This window comes from Cololabis saira, chromosome 16 (assembly GCF_033807715.1).
Source record: "Cololabis saira isolate AMF1-May2022 chromosome 16, fColSai1.1, whole genome shotgun sequence".
Classification (NCBI taxonomy): domain Eukaryota; kingdom Metazoa; phylum Chordata; class Actinopteri; order Beloniformes; family Belonidae; genus Cololabis; species Cololabis saira.
Window position 1 is genome coordinate 6597920 of NC_084602.1, and position 27011 is coordinate 6624930.

At 41.5% G+C, this 27011-nt stretch overlaps 1 protein-coding gene across 1 annotated transcript; it reads left to right on the forward strand.

The window, feature by feature from the left end:
• Window positions 1-15483: 15483 nt before the first annotated feature.
• On the forward strand, window positions 15484-26859 carry rpia (ribose 5-phosphate isomerase A (ribose 5-phosphate epimerase)). The gene is made up of 9 exons (XM_061743682.1): window positions 15484-15718; window positions 16468-16528; window positions 16709-16764; window positions 19706-19765; window positions 21493-21557; window positions 21625-21693; window positions 21798-21939; window positions 23113-23212; window positions 24410-26859. Exons 1-9 carry the CDS (start codon window positions 15560-15562, stop codon window positions 24505-24507), a joined length of 810 nt encoding a protein of 269 aa, XP_061599666.1. The 5' UTR covers window positions 15484-15559; the 3' UTR covers window positions 24508-26859.
• Window positions 26860-27011: the final 152 nt, after the last annotated feature.

Consider the following 27011-nt stretch of genomic DNA (forward strand, 5'->3'; position numbering starts at 1 on the left):
CAAAAAAATCTTGTTCCACTGGCAGATTTTTCTACTTATTTCAAGTGAAAATCTACTTGAAACAGATGAAAATTGTTGTAACATGAAAAACTACAAGAAAATTGGATTTTGGTTGTAGGCAGTACTCGAGTTGTAAAAATAAATCAGGGGGGAAGGTGGATTTTATCATATTGGGACAGATCATTTGTGCTGATTACAAATAATATAATATATTACAAATAATAGCAGTGACCAAAACACCTGCAGAAATACTGCAGGAATGACATAGCAGCAGTTAAATGCAGCCTTCTGTAAGCTTTAAATATCCACTGGGCTTACATCAAATACATCAAAACACAACAATAAAAAACAGTTTTCTGAACTTATCAATATGACTCTGTCCTTCACAGGATAAGTAAAATGGATCATTGCAAAAACTCAAAATCTTATCAAGAATATTTGTCTTATTTCTAGTTAAAATGTCTCATTTTAGTAAAAAAAATCTCATTGCACTTAAAACAAGACTCATCACTGGAAAAAAACAACAATTTTCACCTGTTTCAAGTAGATCTTAACTTAAAATAAGTAGAAAAATCTGCCAGTGGAACAAGATTTTTTTGCTTGTAATAAGAAGATAAACTTGTCCCACTGGCAGATTTTCCTACTTATTTCAAGTGAAAATTTACTTGAAACAGGTGAAAATTGTCAAATAAGTTATTTTCCTGGTGTTATTTTTCTGGTGATAACTCTAAATGTTGAAATAGCAGTAAAACCACATTCATTGTCGATGAAATTACATAAGGGATGGAAAGGAGGGATGGCAGTTTTACAGGGGGGATTATTTTGACCGTTTTTATTTCAGGGGGGATGCCATCCCCCCTCATCCCCCCTCAACTCCAGTACTGAGTATGGGCGATGCGAAGTTTGCAACCTGGAAAAGACGCAAACGTAGGACCTCTGGAGGGAGGGAGATGGGTAGTGCCTTTATCCAATAAACACGCACAAAATAAAAATTATTTAATTCCTTTCAAGTATTTGTTGAAATATTATTCTTCATTTCAATAATGATAATTCAATAATGTTGAACATGATTTCTCCATGTACATGACCAGTTTTTAGAAGAATTATTTCAGAAAAAAAAGCCACAATAAAGCAGATAATTTGTACATATCACTTTCCCACTAATCGAGAATCACAGTATCATGAAAAGATTGATGAAAAAAAACTTTCGATTTTAACTCCTTTTATTTATTCTTTAGGAATGGACTGATTTCTTGAAGTAAAAGTTAATAATGGGAGGAAACCCAAAACCTTTACTGAAAGTGAACATAAACCTCTGCGATGCTCCTCATCTAATAATAAAGCACTTTTCATAAAATAATCTCAAAGTGCTACGGATACCAGCAAACAAAATAAACAAAAAGGAATAAAATCAAGACACATAAAAAAACAGAAGTAAAAGCATAAAAGCACAGAGACAATAGAAACATCTATAAAAGACCAGGGAAAGACTTCAATTCAATTCAATTCAATTTTATTTATACAACAAAAGTTGTCTCTAGGATCTTTCCAGAGACCCAGAACATGAACATAAACCCCCGAGCAATTATTACATAAACAATGGCAGGTAAAAACTCCCCTAGTGGGAGAAAAACCTTAAGCCAAACAGTGGCAAGGAAAAACTCCCCTTTACCCTGCGTTCACACTGAAAGCATCAAAAATCTCCTGACACCAGCAACGCGCTGCTTGGTGGATTCACACTGAAAGCTGCATGTACTGTCGACACCTGCAGTGAGCGGGACTAAAGCTGCACTGCAGAACTGATGATTGATGATTTTGACCGTTTTTATTTCAGCGGGGATGCCATCCCCCCTCATCCCCCTCAACTCCAGTACTGAGTATAGGCGATGCGAAGTTTGCAACCTGGAAAAGATGCAAACGTAGGACCTCTGGATGACGCCTTTATCCAATAAACACGCAAAAAATAAAAAATATTTAATTCTTTTCAAATATTTGTTATGTATTCTTCATTTCAATAATGATAATTCAATAATGTTGAACATGATTTCTCCATGTACATGACCAGTTTTTAGAAAAATAATTAAAAAAAAAAAGCCACAATAGGGCAGATAATTTGTACATATCACTTTTCCACCAATCGAGAATCACAGTATGATGAAAAGATTGATGTAAAAAAAACTCTCGATTTTAACTCCTTTTATTTATTCTTTACTAGGAATGGACTGATTTCTTGAAGTAAAAGTTAATAATGGGAGGAAACCCAAAACTTTTACTGAAAGTGAACATAAACCTCTGCGATGCTCTTCATCTATAATAATAATACATTGTAATATATGTGTATATTTGTAAAGCACTTTTCATAAAATAATCTCAAAGTGCTACAGATACCAGCAAAGAAAATAAACAAAAGGGAATAAAATCAAGACACAAAAAACCAAAATAAAAGCATAAAAGCACAGAGACAATAGAAACATCTATAAAAGACCAGGGAAAGATTTAAATTCAATTGAATTCAATTTTATTTATATAAATCATATAAATTATATATATCTAATACAACAAAAGTTGTCTCTAGGATCTTTCCAGAGACCCAGAACATGAACATAAACCCCCGAGCAATTATTACATAAAAAATGGCAGGTAAAAACTCCCCTAGTTGGAGAAAAACCTTAAGCCAAACAGTGGCAAGGAAAAACTCCCCTTTACCCTGCATTCACACTGAAAGCGTCAAAAATCTCCTGACACCAGCATCGCGCTGCTTGGTGGATTCACACTGAAAGCTGCATGTACTGTCGACACCTGCAGTGAGCGGGACTAAAGCTCCACTGCAGAACTGGAGGGAACAAAGTGTATATAGTCTACACATATTAATATATAGCTGCACATCTTCAGTTTCCTATTTCAACATAGACCACACTTTGGGAAGCCTTCTTTATATTTTGTCGTTATTTCCGCATAAATAAGAGTGAGTTTGATGCTCCTTAACAAGGTTGGTCCTGGATCAACAGCAACCATCGTTGGTCCCGGTGAAGCTGCAGTCTGTCTGCGGTGAACACTGATACACCGGGTCGGAGCGGATTTGGTCATGATGTTTAAACTGTGTTTTGTGATTAATAAGCACGGTTTTTAATTATTCTGCGTTGGATGGATATAGCAAATAAAATCGTTCGGACCATACAGCTCCTCAACCATCAGTTACGTGTTTCACATGAGCAGTTCAGGTAAAAGCGTCTAGAGACAACATCTGTTGTATTAGACGCTATACAAATAAAATTTAATTGAGGGGGCCCGCGGAAAGTGGCTTTCCAAGACCAGAGGGTCGCCCCGCCGCGGAGGCAGCGGGGGGGACCGGAGACGAGCCCGGAGAGAGGGAACCCCCCAACAGGGCGATACCCGCGCGGGCCCGACAACGGAGGGCCCCAGACCCAGGCATCCCATTCATTCATCCATTCACCTATCTGATACCTATACTAATGATAAGATATACTATACATAATAATAATAGTAATAATAATAATAATAATAATAATAATAATAATAATAATAATAATAATAATAATAATAATAATAATAATAATAATAATAACCATCTTTGTATAATATAATATTGATAAATTATTAACTTTTGTTGTCCTGCCAATGGAGGCTCAAATCCTCCATGGCAGTACCCTTCCACACCGCATTCTCACCGACACAGACACACAGTCACGCACCGTTTCCCCCTCCCCGGGGGGGTCCAGCACCGCCAGAAGGCACCCCAGGCTGCACGGCGAGCCCCTCCAGGCCCGGGCATCACGACCCACCTATCCCAGGCCGGCGAGGGAACGCGGGTGATGTGGGACCCCCTCCCGCCCCTGGTGTTGAGTGTATGTGATTAATGCCATAAAAACAGGGAGCGGGAGGGCCAAGTATCGATTTGACACAGACCCCCCCCCTCCCGAACTACGTGTCCTTGTCAAATGTATTTATTAAGTGTTGAATGTGCAGTGTCTACATTGCTGTTAAAACCGTGAGGCGGGGAGTGCCGGGCCACAAGGGACAATGCCCCCCACGACCCGGACCCCCCGCCCCTTCGCCTATGTGCGTATGAATCGTGTAGGGGGGGAAGGAGGGGGAGAAGAGGCCGAAGCCAGGAAGCAGGACCAGCAGAGCCGGCCCCGGTAAGACACCCACGTTCCCCCACCGGCCATCCAGTAGACGGGGGCTTGCCCTCCAAGCCGGGCCAGGGCCCCACCGTACCTCCACGGGCGCCCCTGGCGCCGCCGGAGCCCCCAGACGGAGGGGGAAACGGTCCAACATCCCCCCATTCATACTGACAACATAAGACATAGACACCTGGGAATGGTGCCACCCCGCCGCTAGGGACAAGGTCCCACGGCCCCACCCACCGCCCCCCCAGGGGCCACCAAAGGTCCCGGATCAACAGCAACCATCGTTGGTCCCGGTGAAGCTGCAGTCTGTCTGCGGTGAACACTGACACACCGGGTCGGAGCGGATTTGGTCATGATGTTTAAACTGTGTTTTGTGATTAATAAGCACGGTTTTTAATTACCATACAGCTCCTCAACCATTAGTTACGTGTTTCACATGAGCAGTTCAGGTATAAGCATCTAGAGACAACATCTGTTGTATTAGACGCTATACAAATAAAATTGAATTGAAAATTGAATTGAATTAAAAACGGCAGTCAAATCAGCAAAAATGTAAGTTTGCTGGATGAAATATATTAATTACTGATAAAGTAAGTTTGTTAGTGCACAGCTCTGCTCATGTACGCATGTGAATGAGTGTACGTTTGTGTCTACATGAAAGTACAAACTAGATTGAGGCTTCTTGCTTCGGGAATCCCGGTCTGTGATTGGACGCTGCCTCGGCAGTGCAGTTGCTCATTTGCATAAAGTTCAGATTGACGTGCTGCTCCCGCTGCCTCTCGACGCGCGTTTTCATAGAAAATGAATGGCAGCCGGCTGCTTATGACGCCCGTGACGCTTTCAGTGTGAATGCAGGGTTATGAGGGAAGAAACCTTGAGCAGGACCAGGCTCATAAGGGGGGGCCCTCCTGCCGAAGGCCAGACTGGGGTGGTCGGGGATGTCAGCAACACACAGCAGACATCCACACAGGCAGGTGGAAGCAGCAGCAGGATGACCAGAGGGGGGACTGCAGGCAGGTGGAAGCAGCAGCGGGATGACCAGAGGGGGGACCGCAGGCCAGCACGCAGCTCCTAAAGCTCCAGCCTGCAAATATGCACAAAAGAGAAAAAAGGGGGCCAGCACAAGAAAATACAGGAACGATGGACAAAAATGATGGCTGTGAGATACTTATAATAAATAAAAATGGAAATGGAGAAGAGAGGAAGGGAAGAGGAGAAGAGAGGGGAAAAGAAGAAGGGTGAGAGGCACCGCCCAGTGGATCACTTCCTGAACAGAAAAGTCTTCGGCCCCTTTTTAAAAGTGTCCACAGACTGGGGTGGACGTAGGTGTTCAGGGAGGGAGTTCCAGATGTGGGTGTTCAGGGAGGGAGTTCCAGATGTGGGGGCAGCGGAGCAGAAGGCTCGGCCTCCCATGGAGCGGAGTCGTGGGGGAGGTGGTTGGTGTTTTGTGAGCAGAGGTTACGAGTGGATGAGTGAGGGGCAGTGTTGTGCTAGTTACTGAAAAATAGTAACTAGTTACTGTTACTAGTTACTTCATTAAAAAGTAACTCAGTTAGTAACTCTGTTACTTAGACCAACAAAAACAACAAACAAGCTGAGAATGGCCAATGAGCTTCAGCGAGCAGCTCAAGAACGGGACCCTTTGATGAATCGTTCATTACAGTCTCAGATATAATCCATGGTGGCATGTTGGTTTATCAGACAACAACGACCCATAACCATTTTCTTCTCTCGAAAAAACACACCTGCACCGCGGGCTTTAGGAGAAAAAGGCGCTACAGAGTCAGGATGCAGCGGCTCAGAAGAGCAGTGAAATACGTGCGAGGCGGTGCTGATCTCTGCAATTTGAAGCCTTTTATAATAATTGTAAATAAAAAAATCACTTATCACGGATTCTTTTTGGAACATGACCCTCGCGAAAAACGAGGGATTACTGTAATGACGATATATCCACGTTGCAAAACTCTCCTTGCTCTCTTGGCTCGCCATGACCGCTCATGTTTTTGAATGCACACACACTACGTTTCCTCCGGTCTCCGCGTGCGGGGAAAAAAAGCTTCACTGTAGCCAGAAATAAGGGAGTAACGCACCGTTTGGTAACGGTAATTGCGTTACTGAATTAAAAAAGTAATGTGTTAGAGTATTAGTTACCGCCAAAACTAACAGCATTACTGTAATGCGTTACTAAATAACGCATAGGTCCCGACACTGGTGAGCGGTAAGGAGGTCTTTGAGGTATTGAGGGACATTGCTGTAGATGCAGAGGCGGGTGATGAGGGAAATCTTGTATTGGATTCTTGAGGTTATGAGAAGCCAGTGTAGGTTCTGAAGAATAGGGGTGATATGGTCGTATGTACGAGTTTTCATCAGAGTTCGGGCAGCACAGTTCTGAATGAATTGAAGTTTCCAGAGGTGTTTGTTGGGGATACCGATGAGCAGGCTGTTACAGTATTCGAGCCTGGAGGAGATTAGGGTGTGGACGGGTGTTTCTGCATCGGAGAAAGTGAGGAAGGGGTTTAGATATGCTCCTTATGTGGAAAAAGCACGTTTTGTACAGATGTTTGATGTGGTTTACAAAGGTAAGTTGTGGGTCCAGCTTCACACTGAGGTTGGTAACAGAGGTAGAGAGCGGGATGTCTTGACCGGAGAAGGAGATGGTGGTTATGGGTGATGACTGGACCTGGTGAGGGGTGCCAGTTTGTATGGCTTCGGTTTTGGAACTGTTCAATTTTGTTTCGTCAATCTTGTTTTTGCTGTTTACTTGGTGACAACCCGGTTGCTTTTGCACTCAATCTTGGACTGTGTTCTTGTGCTTGTACTGACGCAGACATGCCGGGGTGAGGAACTTCTTAAATCGTCTCCACAGTGAAGGATTATATACCATTTTGGTGTCCTCTTTTATAACAGCATCCTTCGGTTCAGGGAGTCTTTCAATTACTTCAAATTGTTTCAAATTCTCAGTAATTACTGACCCGTTATTCCTTCTTGGTCTCTGCTTCTTTGCTTCTTGCTCAGAAACCCCATCGTGTTCGGAGACCAATGCTGTTTCAGTGACCTTTTCTTTGGCCCCCACCAGCTCAGAGACACCCTCTGGTTCTGCAACTCCTACTTTTATTGCCAACTCTTGCAAAATCATCAAGTCTGGTGTTGGTATACCATCTTCTTTTTGTGCAGAAACCCCATCCTGTTTAGAGACCAATGCGGTTTCAGGGGTTGGTACCGGTTTGGACAACTCTTCTGGTTCAGGGTCTCCCACTTTTGCAGCACCGACCTCAGACTGATCACTTTTTTCAGTTTTCAGTTCTAACATCTTGTTATTCTCGGGTCCAGGCTCCGCTGGTGACGCTTTCTCTGTTTCTATTTGAGAAATATCTTCTGGTTTGGCCCCCACCAGCTCAGAGACGCCCTCTGGTTCTGAAATTCCTACTTTTATTGCCAAGTCTTGCAAAATCATCAAGTCTGGTGTTGGTATACCATCTTCTGATTGAGGTAGGTATTCAATGACCTGATTAACATCCTCAGATTTTTCTGACTTCTTCTTTCTGCGCCTACGCTTCTTGGCTTTTTGTCCAGCAACCCCATCCTGTTTAGAGACCAATGCTGTTTCAGGGGTTGGTACCGGTTTGGACAACTCTTCTGGTTCAGGGTCTCCCACTTTTGCAGCCAAGTTATCACCGACCTCCGGCTGGTTACTTTCTTCGGTGAGTTCTACATCAATCACCAAGTCTGCTGTTGGTAAACCATCTTCAGGTTGATTTGCATCGTCAGATTGCTCTGGCTTTTTCTTTTTTCTGCGTCTACGCTTCTTGGCTTTTTGTTCAGAAACTTCAGAAACCAATTGCGATTCAGTGGTCATTTTCAGCTCAGAGACCTCTTCTGGGCCTGACACCCCCACGTTTGCAGCAAAGTCTTGGTTAAGTTCATTGTTGCTATTCTCTACAACAACTTCTAACATCTTGTCTTTGCCGTGTTCAGGCTCTGTTGGTGATGATTTCTCAGCTTCTTGTTCAGACACCCTCTCTGGTTCTGAAGGTTCTGATACATTTTCCAAAGAAGCATTGTCAGTTTGTGATGAGACACTTATCATTTGTTTCTGAGATGTTTTCTGTTGCAGAAGACTCAGAAGTTTCCAGGGCAAATTTCAGTTCTGTGAGCTCTGCAAACTTGAACTGTACACTCGATTTCAATGTTTCCTGTGCCTCCAGTTTAGATATCAGATCAAGATTTGAGCTTGTTTCTTCGTCCAGTTGCTTTTTTAATTTTTCTATTTCATCAAGGACCAACTTATGGGCCTCTTCCTGCTTGGACTTAACCTCACCGTCTTCTTCAAGCGTTTTGGACGACTGAACTAGATACTCAATAATGCCTTTGCACTGATTGAGTTCTCCTTTACAGTCCAGTGTGAGCTGGCGTTCAGCCTCCAAACGCGTTTCAGCGTCTTTGATTTTTTTCACATATACAAGGGAATCTTTCTCTGCTGATTCCTTAAAGTATTTTTCTTGAGCAAGAAAGAAATCCTTTTTCTCCAGCTTTACCTTAAACATCTCTGTCATCTCAGTCTGTCTTTTTAGTTCTTCCAGGGTCATTTTCTCATTTGCAACCTCGATCTCTCTTTCCCTGTCCAAGTTCTTGTTAATCAACATCATTCTTTCCATTTCCTCTTCACGCTCTACTATTCCTAATATATTTCTAATATACTCCAGTTCATTGCTGCAGTCGGTCAGGACAGCAGTTTCTTTTTTGCAGTCTTCAATCTCCATTTGGAGTTGGCGGAAATCATCTGAGACCCGGGACTGAGCTCCATCGCTGGGAGAGCTCACAAATCCCTGTCTGGGCCTTGGACCTCCGTTAAAAGGTCCATCCCTGGGAGAGCTCACAAATCCCTGTCTGGGTCTTGGACCTCCGTTAAAAGGTCCATCCCTGGGAGAGCTCACAAATCCCTGTCTGGGCCTTGGACCTCCGTTAAAAGGTCCATCCCATGGAGAGCTCACAAATCCCTGTCTGGGTCTTGGACCTCCGTTAAAAGGTCCATCCCTGGGAGAGCTCACAAATCCCTGTCTGGGTCTTGGACCTCCGTTAAAAGGTCCATCGCTGGGAGAGCTCACAAATCCCTGTCTGGGTCTTGGACCTCCGTTAAAAGGTCCATCCCTGGGAGAGCTCACAAATCCCTGTCTGGGCCTTGGACCTCCGTTAGGAGCTCCATCCCTGGGAGAGTTCACAAATCCCTGTCTGGGCCTTGGACCTCCGTTAGGAACTCCATCCCTGGGAGAGTTCACAAATCCCTGTCTGGGCCTTGGACCTCCGTTAAAAGGTCCATCCCTGGGAGAGCTCACAAATCCCTGTCTGGGTCTTGGACGTCCGTTAGGAGCTCCATCCCAGGGAGAGCTCACAAATCCCTGTCTGGGTCTTGGACCTCCGTTAAAAGGCATTTCTGCGATCAACACGGTCGGTAATGTGTCAGTAAATGTAGGTTTGAAGTTCTGAAGCGTTTTCTGAGGTGATTTCCGAGTCGTTAGACGTGGTTTTCACCAGAGAGTCTTGCAACAGGTCGTGTCTTGAAGGATTCAAGATATATACGGTTCGAAATGTGTCAGTAAATGTAGGTTTGAAGTTCTGAAGCGTTTTCTCAGTGTTTTCCGAGTCGTTAGACGTGGTTTTCACCAGAGAGACTTGCAACAGGTAGCGTGTTGAAGGTTCAATACACTATGATTCTGTACGGAGTTTTCAGAATATTTGCACAGTGCAATAGAATGTTCTGTTGTGATGTTGTCATGGTAACCTTGGTGAGCGCTGAGGCCCCGCCCCACCTGAAAAAACCATCTCTTTGATGTACGTGATGACGTCACGCAGAAACAGATGATCTAAAAACCTTCATCCAGACACAGATGATCTGGAACCACCACAAAAGTCCAGGTAAGTTTGCTGCTTTATAAACTAAACACTGGACTAACTGTTAGAACTTTATCACAATATTCTAATTTTCTGAGACAGTCCTGTATATCTAAATAGATATGTATATAGATATAGATAAATGTATATAGATATGTATGTATGTGTGTGTGTGTGTATATATATATATATATATATATATATATATATATATATATATATATATATATATATATATATATATATATATATATATATATATATATATATGTATATGGTTTCTCCTGCTGCAGTGGACATCCAGCCTATGGAGGAAACAAAGTCCCAAGTCCCCCAAATTCCATCTGAGAACCCTGACAGCTCATCTGACAGCTCAGATGAAGAACCAGTAGCTGGAAAACAGAGGGGGTTGTTGATGTTGTTGATGTTGATGACAAAAAGTGTTTTTTGCACCTTTTGAAAAAGCAGGAGAAATGGCCATTTCAAAAAGTCCAGAGTTACAATGTTCAATGGACAGTTTCAGAACATGTTCAGTTTGCATTCCTTCATCTCCAATTTCTTGTAACTGTGATATAACACGGCTTTATATACTAAAAACCTTTCAAATCTATTTCCGTTTTTTTAGTTTTTATTCCATGTAAAGTGTTATTAAGCACTCATTACATTTTGTGAAATGTAAATGAAGATAATGAAAGTTGAAGTGGTTCTGAAAAAAGGGGGTAAAGCACTTGGTCCTAACACATTTTAAGACACTTTTACAGCCATAATAACACAATAAATTCCTGGCGGATTTTTATTACTTATAATAATAAAGGTAATAAAGGGTTAAAGTTGAAGTCCTGCCGCCTTCTGGATTCATAACCAATCCAACGGAAACAATCAAAGAAAATCACTGTACATTTTAAGTGAAGTTATTAGTGTTGTTTTTTTTATTACATTAGTGGTATTAGTACTGGTTTGAAAAAAGCATGGGTGAAGATTGTCAAAGCACATTATTTTTTCTTTCATGCATCTCCTTCATTTTTGTGCAGGGAAAGACACATGGATGGTTTCTCTGTTTATCCCTCATTTATACGTCTGGGTCCAGGTATTTTATTGCACACGTATGTTCATTAATATGGACAGGTTTGTTCTTCCTCTGTGTGTACAGCTAACGTTTTAACAACTGCATCCTTTTCCATCAAAGCGTAAATTATATCCCAATTTAAAGAGTCTCATTATCTATTAATTTACATTATTTCATGTGCATTTCTCAGAATATTTATAAGTGGCTTTTTGGGAAATTTTCAAAAATGTACTCAAAAACATCATAAAATATCAGCTCGTAGCAAAGAAGAGACCAGATAAAATGTAGTAAGAAAAGGAAGGAAAACATTCAACGCAGATAAAAACTCTTAATACTTAAAGGAGCTTGAGGCTCCTTTTAAGAAATGAGACTCTCTAGCGCCACCCTTCACCACGACGGCCGTTGGGGGTACTGCAGCCAACAGTGAAGCCGGCACGGGAGAACGGGGAGAACGCACATGCAGCGTCATGTGACGTCACATCCGCAGCCCAGCGCGGGAAATTCGGGACCGAATTGCAGCACATTTTGCAGCACACAGCCTGTTCAAGGCAACGGAGAGATACACTAGAGGGCTCATTCTTTTTGGTTTGGAATGCTTCATCTGACATTATTACTAGAAAAATTAAAATGTATACGGATTTTTTTCAGAAATCCTGCCACAATCCGGCCTCAAGCTCCTTTAACATGCTCAGACTCACAGGCAACATCAAACAACCAAAATACCATAGCTCCATCGCTGTTAACACTAAAAAAAACGCAGAAACACCAGAAACACTGGATAAAACCAGGTCCACAAGAGCAAACAATAAACACACAATAAATTATCTCAATAAAGCACGTAATACAATTCACTCACCCAGTCATATACCAGTGTGTAACCTATTAGAAAATAGAAATAACACAAAAAAACAGTCTCACTCAGGAAAGGTCACAAGGATTCTTCTAACGGACATCGGTTGTCTCTCAGGTTGTTCATTCTGGGGATGGTGGATTTTATCATATGGGGACAGATCATTTGTGCTGATTACAAATAATATAATATATTACAAATAATAGCAGTGACCAAAACACCTGCAGAAATACTGCAGGAATGACATAGCAGCAGTTAAATGCAGCCTTCTGTAAGCTTTAAATATCCACTGGGCTTACATCAAATACATCAAAACACAACAATAAAAAACAGTTTTCTGAACTTATCAATATGACTCTGTCCTTCACAGGATAAGTAAAATAGATCACTGCAAAAACTCAAAGTCTTAACAAGAATAGTTGTCTTATTTCTAGTTAAAATGTCTCATTTTAGTAAAAAAAATCTTGTTACACTTAAAACAAGACGCATCACTGGAAAAAACAACAATTTTCACCTGTTTCAAGTAGATTTTCACTTGAAATAAGTAGAAAAATCTGCCAGTGGAACAAGATTTTTTGCATGTAATGAGAAGATAAATCTTGTCCCACTGGCAGATTTTCCTACTTATTTCCAGTGAAAATTTACTTGAAACAGGTGAAATTGTCAAATAATTTATTTTCCTGGTGATGACTCTAAATGTTGAAATAGCAGTAATAAATATATATAATATATTATATATTATATATATAAATATATATAAATATAAAACCACATTCATTGATGAAATGACATAAGGGATGGAAACGGGGGATGGCAGTTTTACAAGGGGGGTGATTTTGACCGTTTTTATTTCAGGGGCGGGCGGTGCCATCCCCCCTCATCCCCCCTCAACTCCAGTACTGGTTATATATAATATGTGCATGATATACAATATGCTATAATATAAGAAATAATATAATAAGTCTGTCTGTCTGTCTTTGTCCGAAACCTCTTCTAGCTCCTGAACCATCGTCAACCAGGTAGTTCCTCGACCTATTATTATTTATTAATCTTATTTTTGCATCTCCTGATGATTTTTTATTTTGGTTTATATATCCTGTGAAGCGCTCTATTCACCAGTGCTGAGAAGAGTGCTATACAAATGATTAGTTACGTTACCTGAATATCAATGATGGAACAAAATGTAGAAATGTAAGCACAATAGAGATGCCTATACTGCTGTCAATACACGCATAAAAAAAAGGGTTCTTTATGGGAGTCTGCAAACGTTAAACATCTAGGCATGATACCGGGCACATGAGTCGGCCTATTTTAATATACATAGTAGGCTTAACAGTAATAGAATATTGTGGCATGTGAGTATGATAGGTAGACTGTTTTGCAAGACACAATACACACACACATATATATATATATATATATATATATATATATATATATATATATATATATATATATATATATATATATATATATATATATATATAATATATATATATATATATATATATACACATACATATATATGTGTATATGTATGTATATATAATACACACACATACATGTGAAAACACGACTACATGATAGATAAGCAGAAGCAGATTGTGTAAAACTCAGCTATTATAATAATTTGAAGAAACAATAAACATATATCCATATATATCTATGTATTCATAAACATCTCCATATATATACACATATAAATCTAAAGGGCATGCACTATTGAAAGAATTGAAAGAAAGATTAATTTCTTTAACAGCATGCCATAACACACACACACACACACACACACACACACACACACACACACACACACACACACACACACACACACACACACACACACACACACACACAGCTCTACCTTTGTAGAGCTACAATTTTACTGTGTTTTACTCCCTAAACCACTTCCTTTCCCCCCAAAGAGGTCCTTGTCGCTTGCCAGGCCGTCATTGTAAATAAGAATGTGTTCTTAATGACCTGCCTGGTGGCATTCCTATACCACCAAAGGAATACGCTATAGTTTTTGATGCTATACCTTCCGGTGTCTTAATGCTTCTTAGGAATTCATCTGAACTGTCTTTACCTCCATTGGATCCTGCTGTTACTAGTGTTGGTCAAGTATGTTTCTCCTCTAAAAAGAGCAATAACAACCGTGATATACGTGCCTTATTTCAAAGAGAAGTAGTCTCTGTTCCAAATGTAGTCTCTTACTGGAATAACTTAACTTCAGATCTGAACTGGAAAAATATATGGTGTTTGCCCTCTAAATATCTGATCATAAATAAGGTTAAAGAAGTGACTCTGAAAATGATTCATTGTTTTTATCCTTGCAAAGTATTTTTACAAAGATACAAAAAGGACATTGATGTGGTCTGCTCATTTTGTAAACTGTCTGCAGAAGACTTATGTCATTTATTTTGGTCTTGTCCCATCTCGTGTATTTTTTGGCAAGATATCTGTTCACTAATTTCACATCATATTGACTCTGATTTCTCCCTCTCATATGAAAATGTATTGTTTGGATTCTTTTCTTACACCTCTAGCAAAGCAAATAAATACTACATCATCAATTTAATTCTGTTACTTGCAAAATTTCATATTCACAATCAAAATTCTCTAATCACATACCATCTTTCCTGGCCTTTAAAATGAATTCAAACAATACATTTCAACAATCCAATATTCTAAAAATAGAAAAGCCATCCGAACCTCTGAGTTATGTACTGGGTATAAAATATTTTTGAACTGATCTATAATTTCTGTCTGTGACTGTTCCCCTGGCATCAAATATGTCTATGTATGTTTTGTTTGTTTTATAATGTTCTGTTGACAATTTGAAATAAAGAAGTTGAAAGAAAAAAAAAAAAAAAAAAAAAAAAATGACCTGCCTGGTTAAATAAAGGCGAATGACTGAATGAATATCAAATAAAGCCATTTAATTTTTTTTCTCTTTATCTCTTTATGTAATGCAATTCACGTCATGAGTAGTGTATTTTGAAGGATGAAATACTCAACACCCCATATTATCAATTTTACATCGTGCAAGAAATCATGGACGTGCCAATCAAACGTTGAAAATCGACTGTGCGCATGCGCAGAACCACAAAGCATTTCTCGGCAGGTAGCAAGGATTGGCACAACACCGGTGTCTTGCCAATTTCTGCTGCTTTGCCAAAAATGCTACCTTATGGTTTTCTACCTTGTTAGAGCTACAATTTTACTGTGTTTTACTGCCTAAACCACTTCTTTTTCCCCCAAACGGTCCTTGTCGCTTGCCAGGCCGTCATTGTAAATAAGAATGTGTTCTTAATGACCTACTTGGCTAAATAAAGGCAAATGACTGAATGAATTTCAAATAAAGCGATAGAATTGTTTTTTTTTCCTCTTTATCGTTGTTCACAAAGTGTAATGCCATGGGTCGTGTATTTTGAAGGATTGAAAATCGACTGCGCATGCGCAGAACCACAAAGTAGCATTTTCTGGCAGGTAGCAAGGATTGACAGAACACCTCGACTGTGCGCATGCGCAGAACCACAAAGTATCATTTCTCGCAGGTAGCAGAAACTGTCAGAGCAGCGGTCCCGGCTCCGGGGGCGGGCCATGCGTCTCCAGAGCGGGGCTTCCCTCCGCCGCCTGGCCGCGTGTCTCCCTCTCTCCTCGGGCTCCCGTGGTCACTCGTGTCTCAGTCGGTCCGCTGCTGTCATGGCGGAGGAGGCGAAGAAGCTGGCGGCCCACGCCGCCGTGGACAACCACGTCCAGGTACGTCCTGCCCGGGCTGTGCCCCGGTTACACTCCTGCTGGGGGTGGAAGGTTGTTTTAGGACATGTTTTAGAGAAGCTTCCAGCCAGCAGCTGCAGCTGCTAACACGAGCAGCTCCATGTCCACACAACCTGTGTATCACTAACTACTGTTACTGTTATTTATTACTGGTATTATTGCTGTTATCTAACTTGTGCGGCTTAACTCTTGCTGCTGCCAGCGAGCTAACTTAGTTCCGCATTAAGGACTATTATTATAGGACTAATTATTAACGCTCGTGTTCTATAAAGTAACTAAAGTCCCACGCTGGACACGACGTTTTTATCATAGTATTGTGAAATAAAGGTGAAATAAATAAAAAAGAAAGAAAGAAATAGATAAATAAATAAAAAAACTAATAAAAAAACAATAAAAAAAGAAAGAAAGAAAACAAAGAAGGAAATAGACAAATAAATAAAAAAACAATAAAAACGAAAGAAAGAAAGAAATAGATAAATAAAGAAAAAAACTAAGAAATAAAGGTGCTTTTTCACATCATACTTCATAAAAGTTTTGTTATTGTGCCCCTTTTTTGTGAAAGTCCTAAATAATTACTGCTCATTACAACCACGTTTCTACCTGCTTGATGGATATAAGTGATTTATTTTAAGGCATTTCTTCCTGGTTAATGGATCTAAGTGGTTTATTTTAAGGCATTTCTACCTGCTTGATGGATCTAAGTGGTTTACTTGGGCTAATATCTGTTGCAGAACAACCAGGTGGTGGGAGTGGGCAGTGGCTCGACCATCGTCTACGCCGTGGACAGATTAGGTGAGACACACATCTTGATGTTAGACTCTGCGTGTCACGGGTTTGAGTCCAGCTGATACAGGGAATCAATGATTAAAGATAAGGGAATACTTGCAAGGCACATTCTTGTGACGGCTGGACAGAAGCAGCCTTGTCTGACTTGTTCCTCTGTTTCCCACGTGGGTTGTCTCCTGTTTGCAGCGGAGAGAGTGCGCCAAGAAAAGCTCCACATCGTGTGCGTGCCCACCTCCTTCCAGGTCAGTTCAATAAATACAGACCGATGCATTATCTTCACAAGTGTGTACATTTGTAAGTGCAGACATTGCAACAAAAGTCTCCCCTTCTCCTTTTCAAAATGTGAAAACTGGTATTTTCAATGATGCAAGTGTCCAAAAGTTTTCTGAGGAAGTTTCCACACAGGTTTGATCAGTCTTACCAGTCTTACTTCAGTCTTACTTTGTCGTTGCCAAGCAGCGTTTTTTGTGGCTGCAATACATGAAAGTGCTTCATTATAAACAACCCAGTTACACACCACAATAAAACACAGGAAACATGTTGGTGTTAAGAGTGAGACTTGTACTATTTCATGAAAAAGATGGACTTAGTTTTAATTTGATGGCAGCTACATATCTTATACATCTCGGCTGGGAGGTTGTGGGGAAGGAATGTTGTCCCATTCTTGTCTGATAAAGGACTTCTAATGGTGAAAGGTCCGGGCTCCGTTTCTCAAAGAAGGTTCAACAAACTCAGAGTCCAAAAACTAGCTCGGGGTCAACGGGAGCTGAAACAACACAGGTCTCTGTCCAGACAGAACAGAACAACAGAAACGGGGCTTCAGAACACGTGTTCAGAGGTGGTTCAGTGGGTTTCTGACAATATTAAAGAAAAAGTTAAAGTTATTAAAGTGTTATTTCTTTCAGAAATTCTGTTCGCTGAAGTTGGTTTGTTTAATCAAATTAATCTTTATTTGTTTAGCGCTTTTCATACAAATAAAAAAGCAAAACAAAGCGCTTTACATAAAACTTAATAATAGTTAAAACAAGGGTATGCAAGAAATGTCCACATTGAAATGTGGACATACCGACGCCTGTAGCGTGTGTCATGGAGGGAGCACAAGACCAACGACTGGGTTCTAGAACAACTAAGAACAAACCCAATGCTGATGAAGCAGATAAGGAGGAGAAAGATGAAGCACTTCGGCCACACCATCAGACATGACAGCCTGGAGAAAACCATCATGCAGGGCATCACGGCAGGGAAGAGACCCAGAGGGAGACCGGCAAGAACCTGGGAAGTTGACCTTACCAAATGGACGGGAGAGAGCCTAGGGGCAGTTACAAGAATGGCCGAAAATCGGGATCTGTGGAATGCTACCGTCGATGTCACAGCAGCTCAACCAAGAGCCACCTGACCCAGAGAGAGAGATGCAAGAAAGACTAAAAGGAATCGGCTAAAAGCCAATTTTAAAAAAGGGTTTAAATGCGGGCTTCAGCATATCTGGGCCATAATCAGAGATCCTCATCCCGGTTCTGAAATCCCAACTTTGCGGGCCACGTCTGATGCTGACGGCATGTTCAGTTTACTTTTTACTTTAGCTCGTTGGACATCTCAAATAATTTGCTCAACTGGCTGGTTTAGGTTCTTAGACTTGTTAGATCCATCTTTAGCATCGCCATGAGCAAATGCAGGATACTCCATCACTCCCCCTCCAACATCTGGACAGAATCCCTGTGTGGAGCCGTGGCTTCAACATCTGGACAGACACCTGTGTGGAGCCAACGCCTCAACATCTGGACAGACACCTGTGTGGAGCCAACGCCTCAACATCTGGACAGACACCTGTGTGGAGCCGTGGCCTCAACATCTGGACAGACCTGTGTGGAGCCAACACTTCAACATCTGGACAGACACCTGTGTGGAGCCGTGGCTTCAACATCTGGACAGACACCTGTGTGGAGCCGTGGCTTCATCATCTGGACAGATACCTGTGTGGAGCCGTGGCTTCAACATCTGGACAGACACCTGTGTGGAGCCAACGCCTCAACATCTGGACAGAGACCTGTGTGGAGCCGTGGCCTCAACATCTGGACAGACACCTGTGTGGAGCCGTGGCCTCAACATCTGGACAGACACCTGTGTGGAGCCGTGGCCTCAACATCTGGACAGACACCTGTGTGGAGCCGTGGCCTCAACATCTGGACAGACACCTGTGTGGAGCCGTGGCCTCAACATCTGGACAGACACCTGTGTGGAGCCGTGGCCTCAACATCTGGACAGACACCTGTGTGGAGCCGTGGCTTCAACATCTGGGCAGACACCTGTGTGGAGCCGTGGCTTCAACATCTGGACAGACACCTGTGTGGAGCCGTGGCTTCAACATCTGGACAGACACCTGTGTGGAGCCGTGGCTTCAACATCTGGACAGGCACCTGTGTGGAGCCGTGGCTTCAACATCTGGACAGACACCTGTGTGGAGCCGTGGCTTCAACATCTGGACAGACACCTGTGTGGAGCCGTGGCTTCAACATCTGGACAGACACCTGTGTGGAGCCGTGGCCTCAACATCTGGACAGACACCTGTGTGGAGCCGTGGCTTCAACATCTGGACAGACACCTGTGTGGAGCCGTGGCTTCAACATCTGGACAGACACCTGTGTGGAGCCAACGCCTCAACATCTGGACAGACCTGTGTGGAGCCAACGACTCAACATCTGGACAGTGTCAAGTCCATTTAATCGGTTTTCCAGCTTTTCTTTATGTCTCAGCTTCTTTTTAATTTTCTTTTAGATGTGTTGTTGCCATCAATTGAAAATAATTAACTATTTTTCAGGAAATGGTCAAAATTTCTCACTTTGAAGATTTGATTTAGAGTATTCTCTATATTGTGAACAAAATTTGGTTTTGACAAATTTACAAAGCATTGTATTTTTTTATTTACATTTTATACAGGGCTGTGGAATATGCATATTAAAAAAAATAGATGTTTTTAGAAGTTTTAAAGTATATTTTTAATAATTATTTTCCAAAGATAATTTAGTCACAATTTCACATCAACTAATGATTTGACTCAAAGAATGTGGTCTTTCGTTGAAGGAAAGTTCCATGAACTGATTTCTCTTCAGTTGTCTTGTTTTTGCGTCTCTTCCTGGGTGTTGTTGTGGCCGGGTCAGTCATGTTGTCCCTGTTCTCCTCCTGCAGGCTCGGCAGCTGATTCTGCAGCACGGCCTCACGCTGTCGGACCTGGACAGGCATCCCGAGGTACGATGTGCTCACCATCTATGAATGTAAAGCTGCAGCCGTGAGAAACGCTCACCAAGTAGCCGTGGAAGCCTGCAGGCTTCAGCACCTTCCCTGCTCAGACACACGACTCCTGCAACTCCCACTTGTAGAAAGGCATCACTTATATCCGTAGAGAACATATCTGGCAAAGAAACGGCACAATATATTTTGCTAAAGGAATAATTTGAAAAAGAAATTACAAAAAGATTTTAAAGAAATGACAACAAATAGACTGTAAAAACTGCTTTTTAAAGTCTCCATTTAAAAGCGGTACTTACTTGGAAGAATTCCATCTTTTTGGAGCATAATGACTAAATGCTGCCTGACCTGGTTGGATTGTACATCAAAGACAACCCAGGAACAAGGAGACCACCGGAGGACGACCCAAAGCTTCTGATTGGCTCGTAGTGCACAACCATTTCTTTCTTTTTTTGTATAATGTTTTTATTGAAAAAGAATCTAAGACAATTTTAGTTGCTGAATTACAATTTAAATTTTTCCTGTTAAACATATACATAGTAGGTATATACTAAAGATATACATAAATAGTATATACATACATAGACACACATGAAAACTTCAAATAAAAAGCGAATAGAAGAGGAAATAATACAGTTAAATTGTGAAAAATGAACAATGGACGAACAAACTACCCTCCTACCCCCCTCACGGCTCATCATATTATTGGTTACTCCTGCATTCCAAAGTACAACAACAACAGACACACAGCTGGGCAGTACCTCTGCATTTGTAAAATAAGAAATAAAGGGTTTGCCATTTGTGAAAAAAACTTCTCTGTACATCCTCTCAATGTATACTTAATTTTCTCCCGTTTTAAGAAAAACATGGTGTCTTTAACCCACCGGGAAATGGAAGGATATTTAGCAGATTTCCAGTGCAACATTTAATGTTTTGCTAGTAAGGATGTATAAAATAGAATATCCTTTTGTAAAGAATTTAGTGCAAGTGAGGCATCAGGAATTCCAAAAATAGCAATCAACGGGCAAAGCTGTGCACAACCATTTCTTTATGATTTGGGATGGTGCCGTGTAAACAATTAAGCTGCACTTTTCCAGCATGAGTTTAATCCGGCTCAGGGACTTTGTGATTGGAGAGAGAAGTTTTTCCTGGTCCAAATTAAACCTAAGAAAATGTAAAGCTTCATTCTGTTTGAGGTGCTATTAATTTACTTTTGGTGGAATCAAAGGAAAAGATTATTGCAACACCCAAGTTTGCTGGTGACAAACACACAGGCCAGTTTTTCCGCATCTGTTTTGGACAGAAGGCTTCATATTTTTGCAGTTTTTGCAGTTTTTAAGATGGGTCGGACAAGGGGATCGTTTGGTGACACGGTTAATACGGTCATAATGAAACTGTTAGGCTCCATCAGTGGCTCTTAGAAATGGACATCGTTTTATGGGCTTTAAATCATTGAACAAAAGGGAGATGTATCGGCATAAGTGTGGTATGACGTATTTCTTTGTGTATCCAAGTGGGAGCATATCATACATAAAAGTGGACCTAAGATAGAGCCTTGCGGAACCCCACAGATCATAGCAATCTGTTAGCTGTTTATGTGGGATCTGAAAGCAGAATGAACGTCGCCAGGCACGTTATTTGTTGTTGGGTAGTTTGTTTAGCTGATAACAGCCTGAAATAGTTTGACTGCTTTTTTTCTGATCTGTGGTTTGGTTTCTTCTGCTCAGCTGGATGTGGCGATCGATGGAGCAGATGAAGTGGATGCAGAGCTGACTTTAATCAAAGGTGGAGGGTGAGTACAGTTCAACACACAGTTCACTTTAACCCCAACTCTCTCTCATACTCCGTCTGTGTTGCAGTGGCTGTCTGACTCAGGAGAAGATCGTAGCTGGCTGTGCAAAGTATTTTGTCGTCATTGCCGACTACAGGTGTGTATAAGTGTGTATGGAGATGAGACGTTGAGCTGCTCGATATGAGGGTTCTTGGTTGAGGGTGAACTTTGAGTATGGCCGTGGTTCCTCTTGTCTTCCAGGAAGGACTCTAAAGCTCTGGGCCAGCAGTGGAAGAAGGGCGTTCCCATTGAAGTCATCCCCATGGCGTACGTCCCCGTGTCCAGGATGATAGCCCGGCGCTTCGGAGGGGAAGCCAGCTTAAGGATGGCTGTCAGCAAAGCTGTGAGTGGATCGATTCTAACGTCTGGATCCCACTGTTCTGTTGTCGCGCTCATACAGCTGTAGAGAGTCGTTTTCACCTCACAGCTTTGCTTCACATCCACGGCTCTGTTTGAAGGCTCAACTGGTGCCTTGTTTCTTACAATTTTTTCAAATCAAAAATCCTAACTAAACCCCTAAAATTCAGCTTCCGTTCACCAGTCTGCAGATCTGCTCCTTTCCAACTGCACGAATAGACTGAAAAACACAGAAACAGTCAAACATGGCAGAAAATGCAGACGACTGCAGACAGCCAGTGAAAGACGCCTGGTGTTTCCACCACAATGTGGCGTGAAATCAGTAGCCAGACTCTTCTCCTCCATTGTTCCCGATGGTGGAACGACCTACCAAACTCTGTCCGATCTGCAGGGTCTGCACCTACTTTTAAGAAAAGAAAAAAAAAGGCCGAAATAAAGATAATTCATTTATTTAAAAAAAAATAAAAAGAGCAAGCTAAAGACTCAGCTCTTTGAGAACTTCTACGTCACTTATGACAAGATGGTGTCTTCTTACATGTAGCTTTCTTATTTAAAGACAAAAAAAAAAAATATATATATAAATAAATAAATTCTAGCACTGGTATTGCAGCACCTGTGTCCATCTGGACTCTCAGCAGTCTAACCAGCACTGATCCAGCTGTACTCTCCTATTTGATTTTGTGCTTGTGTTGTTCTCTCAGATGTAAGTCGCTTTGGATAAAAGTGTCTGCTAAATGACAGTAGTAGTAGCAGCTCCATCCATGATGGATGTTAGACTCAGCCTACACGAGCTGTAACTGCCTCATTAACAGTCTGCAGAGTACAACTGCAAAGATTCACCTCCTTCTCTCACTTTCAAATGAGCAAACACAAAGTCTTCATCTTTGTTTTTCCGTTTGTTTTGACTGGAAGTCGTTCATGTACCAATGATGACACCTGCCTGTCACATGAGACAGGCGGGTGTCCTGCAGACGTTTCTGTTCAGTAACACAACGATCATGCAGCTTAATGATGATGCCAGGACGCCAGTCGGGGTCTGGTTTTCTTGCAGATGCTTGAATCCTCAGGTTCCGACTGCTCTAGACGGAACACGGGCTGCTTTTACAGCACCTCATGAGTGCCGGAGTGATGAACTGAATCGTGTCTCTTTGGCTCTCAGGGCCCTGTCGTCACGGACAACAGCAACTTCATCCTGGACTGGAAGTTTGAGAGCGCTCAGAACTGGAGGGAAGTCAACACTGCGATCAAGATGATTCCAGGTGAGGACTTCTCCCAGCACAGCTCTTATTTTGGAAAAGAAATCTTTGCATCTGCGTAATGCCGTTAAACCTAGCACTGACCAGTTTCCGAGTTTCTTAGACTTTTTTCACATCCTCAGGGATTAAAGTTCTCCGTCTCTAGACAGATTTCCGTCAGTTTGAAAATAAGTGAAAAAAAAGAAAGAACAATAAAACATTTGCACGTGCGTTTTCGTGTGGTACAGTTTAAGCCTGAATTATGGTTCGGTGTTAAATCGTTGGTGCGTCGGAGCGCGTCGTACTGTAATACAGAATTATGATTATTACACCTACAGACGTCGCCGTTAAATTACATGATCTTTTTTCGCACGTATCCTTCCATCTCCAGTCAAGGGTGTGCTGGCAAAACTTGCAGATCATTGAATTGCCAGACACGTAACACACGGACAAGGACACACTCATACACACCCCCAACCGTGCACAACCAGTGTTCACTGTTTTGGATATTTCAACTTAAAATTTCAAAACGTTATATAAGTTCAATGAAGTTCATATTATCTATATTTACTATAGCTTGTTTGGTTTCTTCTGTAATTGGACACACGGTTTGTCATGACATACCTGGAAAATGCCTGATGCTTCATGTCCAGCTGTGCGTCTGGTGACAGAATAAATTAGAAAAGCTAAAATGATTTGTTTACTGCATGAGATGTTGCAATTTCCTTCTTTTTCGCACTTTAAATGGATATTGAAAGACCCATTTGAGTTATTTATTTTTTGTTATTTCACAATAATAATTCTGAAATTATTATTTCACTAGTTATTTTACAGTCGTACAATTCAGGCAACAGCTCAAAAAATGTTTTTAATAACACTAACCCACATCAATATCGGATTGGATCGAATGATGATAAAAAACAAAAAACAGAAGGGCTAATACAACATTTAACTTTTTTTACTTGAAACCTTTGGGAAGCGACAGCACGGCAGAAAAGGGGCCGTTCTTAAAGTGTGCTGCAGCGCATAGATGGAGGGGGAATATGAACTGGCCTGAAAAAATGTTTCCAGTCAAAAAATTTTTTTTTGCTTTAATCCCTGCATCCTACTGCAATCCAAGCGCCCTGTTCTGCGTTGGTATTTGAGAAACAAAGCATCTTTGGGCTGGTTTCTGTCTCTTGCAGCCAGTCAGTGTGTTTAACTGCAGCTGTTCTGGTTTAGGTGTGGTGGAGACGGGGCTCTTCGTCAACATGGCTGCACGGGCGTACTTCGGCATGGAGGATGGAAGCGTGCAGATCCGGGATGCTCCGGCCCACTGATGCCTCGTGTTCATCACCGTCTCCTCTGCTGTTTGGAACAACCTCACCTCTCCCTCAAGTGCCATTATCACAGTCCTCTCCCCTTCCTGTACCAAGCTGAATCAGGGAAGTTTTCACCCATAACAGAATAAGTTACAGACTGAGGACGACGCGATCCTTCTCCTCCAGCAGGTGGTGCTTCAGATTTGATGAGTTTTGATTTTGCTTGATGAGGAAAATAAGCTCGCACTGGGAATGTTGCTGTAATTAGGGGTTTGACTGGCCGCAGAACTGCGGTTCTGCAGCAGAATAAAACTAATATGTGCCTTAAAATTAAGCTATTACATTCAACGGGTCAGCTGCATGTGTCACAGTATCTGCTGGCTGGTCACAATGAAAATGCTCACGAATCAAATCCCAAGACAAATTTATTCTGTTAATTGTGTTACTAAAATGAGTTGATGCAGCAGCAAAGAGGATTGCAGTCCTGAAACAGTGTGTGGTGCCGGGATCAGCAGACTTGATGTGTGACATGACGTGTCCTCCACATAGCAAACTGTTGCTGCGTGCTCTAAGAAATATTGATTCCTGGTGTAGAAGCAGAGATGAAATAACATTGTTGGAAAAACAAACAAAAACATGTTGTTATTCTTGCTCTTCCAAACAGTGAAGCTGCGTGTGTCATCCAGCTGTGCTGTGGCTTATTTTCATCTTTTTGTGAGCACATGGAGAATTGTTTTCTTCATCTCAGCCGTTTCTGAAACTGCATACTCTTTATTTGTTATTGGTACGTACTGATATTGCCAAACTGTAGCATGCAAACAATTACAGCCTGCATGAAGCAAAATGTTACTTCTGGAAGAAATTCCAGTATGCAACTCCCCAGTCAGTCTTGCATGTGGTATCCCATAATATATACTGTAATGTGCCACTACTGCAGAAGCCTGTCACAGCTTCTGGTTAAGTGCTTTCCCAGTGGAATACAGAACGTTAGCCATACTAGTATGCAGGACCTGGTGCATACTAACGTATGGACAGTATGCAGTTTGAAAAATGGCTTGTTTTCATTTCTCTCCACCCCCCAGATCAGTCGGCGAGTTAAGACATCTGCACATCTGCGCCTATTCAGAAAACAGAATGTCTGTACTTGCACACATGCCCTCACCTCCACTGTGTTGGTCTTTCTGTGCCTGTAAGTGATTTCCATGATGGTTACATTCTCAACAAAGCTGACTGGTCACAGAAGGTCTTCTGTCTTTGGGCTTGATTTAACAGTTTAAAGATGATGGGTAGTTATAATGTTTAATAGTAAAATGATATCACATACTGGTACGGTTACCACAAGCATTTTTTTGTGTGCCTTGGCATGCCGAGTAAAGAGAGCCTCTTTTTGTAACGTAGAAGTAGCAGTATTCAGGGTGTGACGCTGGGCAGCACTGGCATGTCGTCAGAAGCTGCATGAGCAGGGGTTTTAGTCACTCAGTATTCTTTATCCAAAAGACATTTCAACATAACCAAATGCCACAGACCACTGGCTTTACCAAACTTTCACAAAGAAGCAGAACATGTGCAGCGGGGAAAACAATTCTGTACATTTGATCTGTATTGGTGTCTTTTTAAAAGACAGTAGTAAGTCAAGTCTTGAGAACTGCTTTGTGCAGCTTTATTTTTGAAATTTTATAGAGATTGAGTTGCATGTGACATTACTACCCTTACTGTACCTCGAATAGTTGATTTAGTCATCAGTATTCCCATTAAATAAAAAGTTTAATGTGGCGTTCTACAAAGCAGGTTACTTTCTGCTGTTTGGAACTGGTGATCAGCTAACAATGCCTTAGCCTCTGGCTTATTTTGTGTGTTTTTTGTAGTATTTACATCTACGAGACCCATATCATCCAGGCTGGGAGATGTGACAGAAATAAGGAAACTCAATTCGTATGCAACTTTCTTCACAGCTCGCTGTAAGACATGTGGTCAGATTTTGGTTCCAGCCTCATTCTCAAAAAGAGGAAACGGATTGTTTATATTCTTCGTCTTCTCTCAGCCCTGGTGGCCTGGAAATAGCATGGTTCAAAAAAGAAAAAGGTGTACATGATGGGTATTTTTTGCACCAGCCTATCCTTTTCTCCACTAACCAGTTGACTGTGAATTATTTTCTGTGAATGTAACATATATTTTTCCAGTCAACACGGGACCAAAATGATGATGAGCATGCTTCCTTGTTTTACTTTGTGATTATCCGGTACAAGTTATTTAGTCCACAACATATGTTTGAGTACGGAGCTCATTCCAAACCTGTAACCTGAGATTAAACTGTCAATTGAATGCAAAAAGATGACATGAAAAATTGTTCTTTCTCAAATAAATGGATTTTGCTCAACTTTTTGTTTGGTGGCTGCTTCTTCTAATTCTAACTTTTAATGTTAAGGAAGGGGATTTTCATATTTTGAAAACCTTGATGCTGCATCCCTCTTTGGTCACAAGAGGGCGCTAAAAGCAACTATTTTTACTCTGCAAGGGGCTTG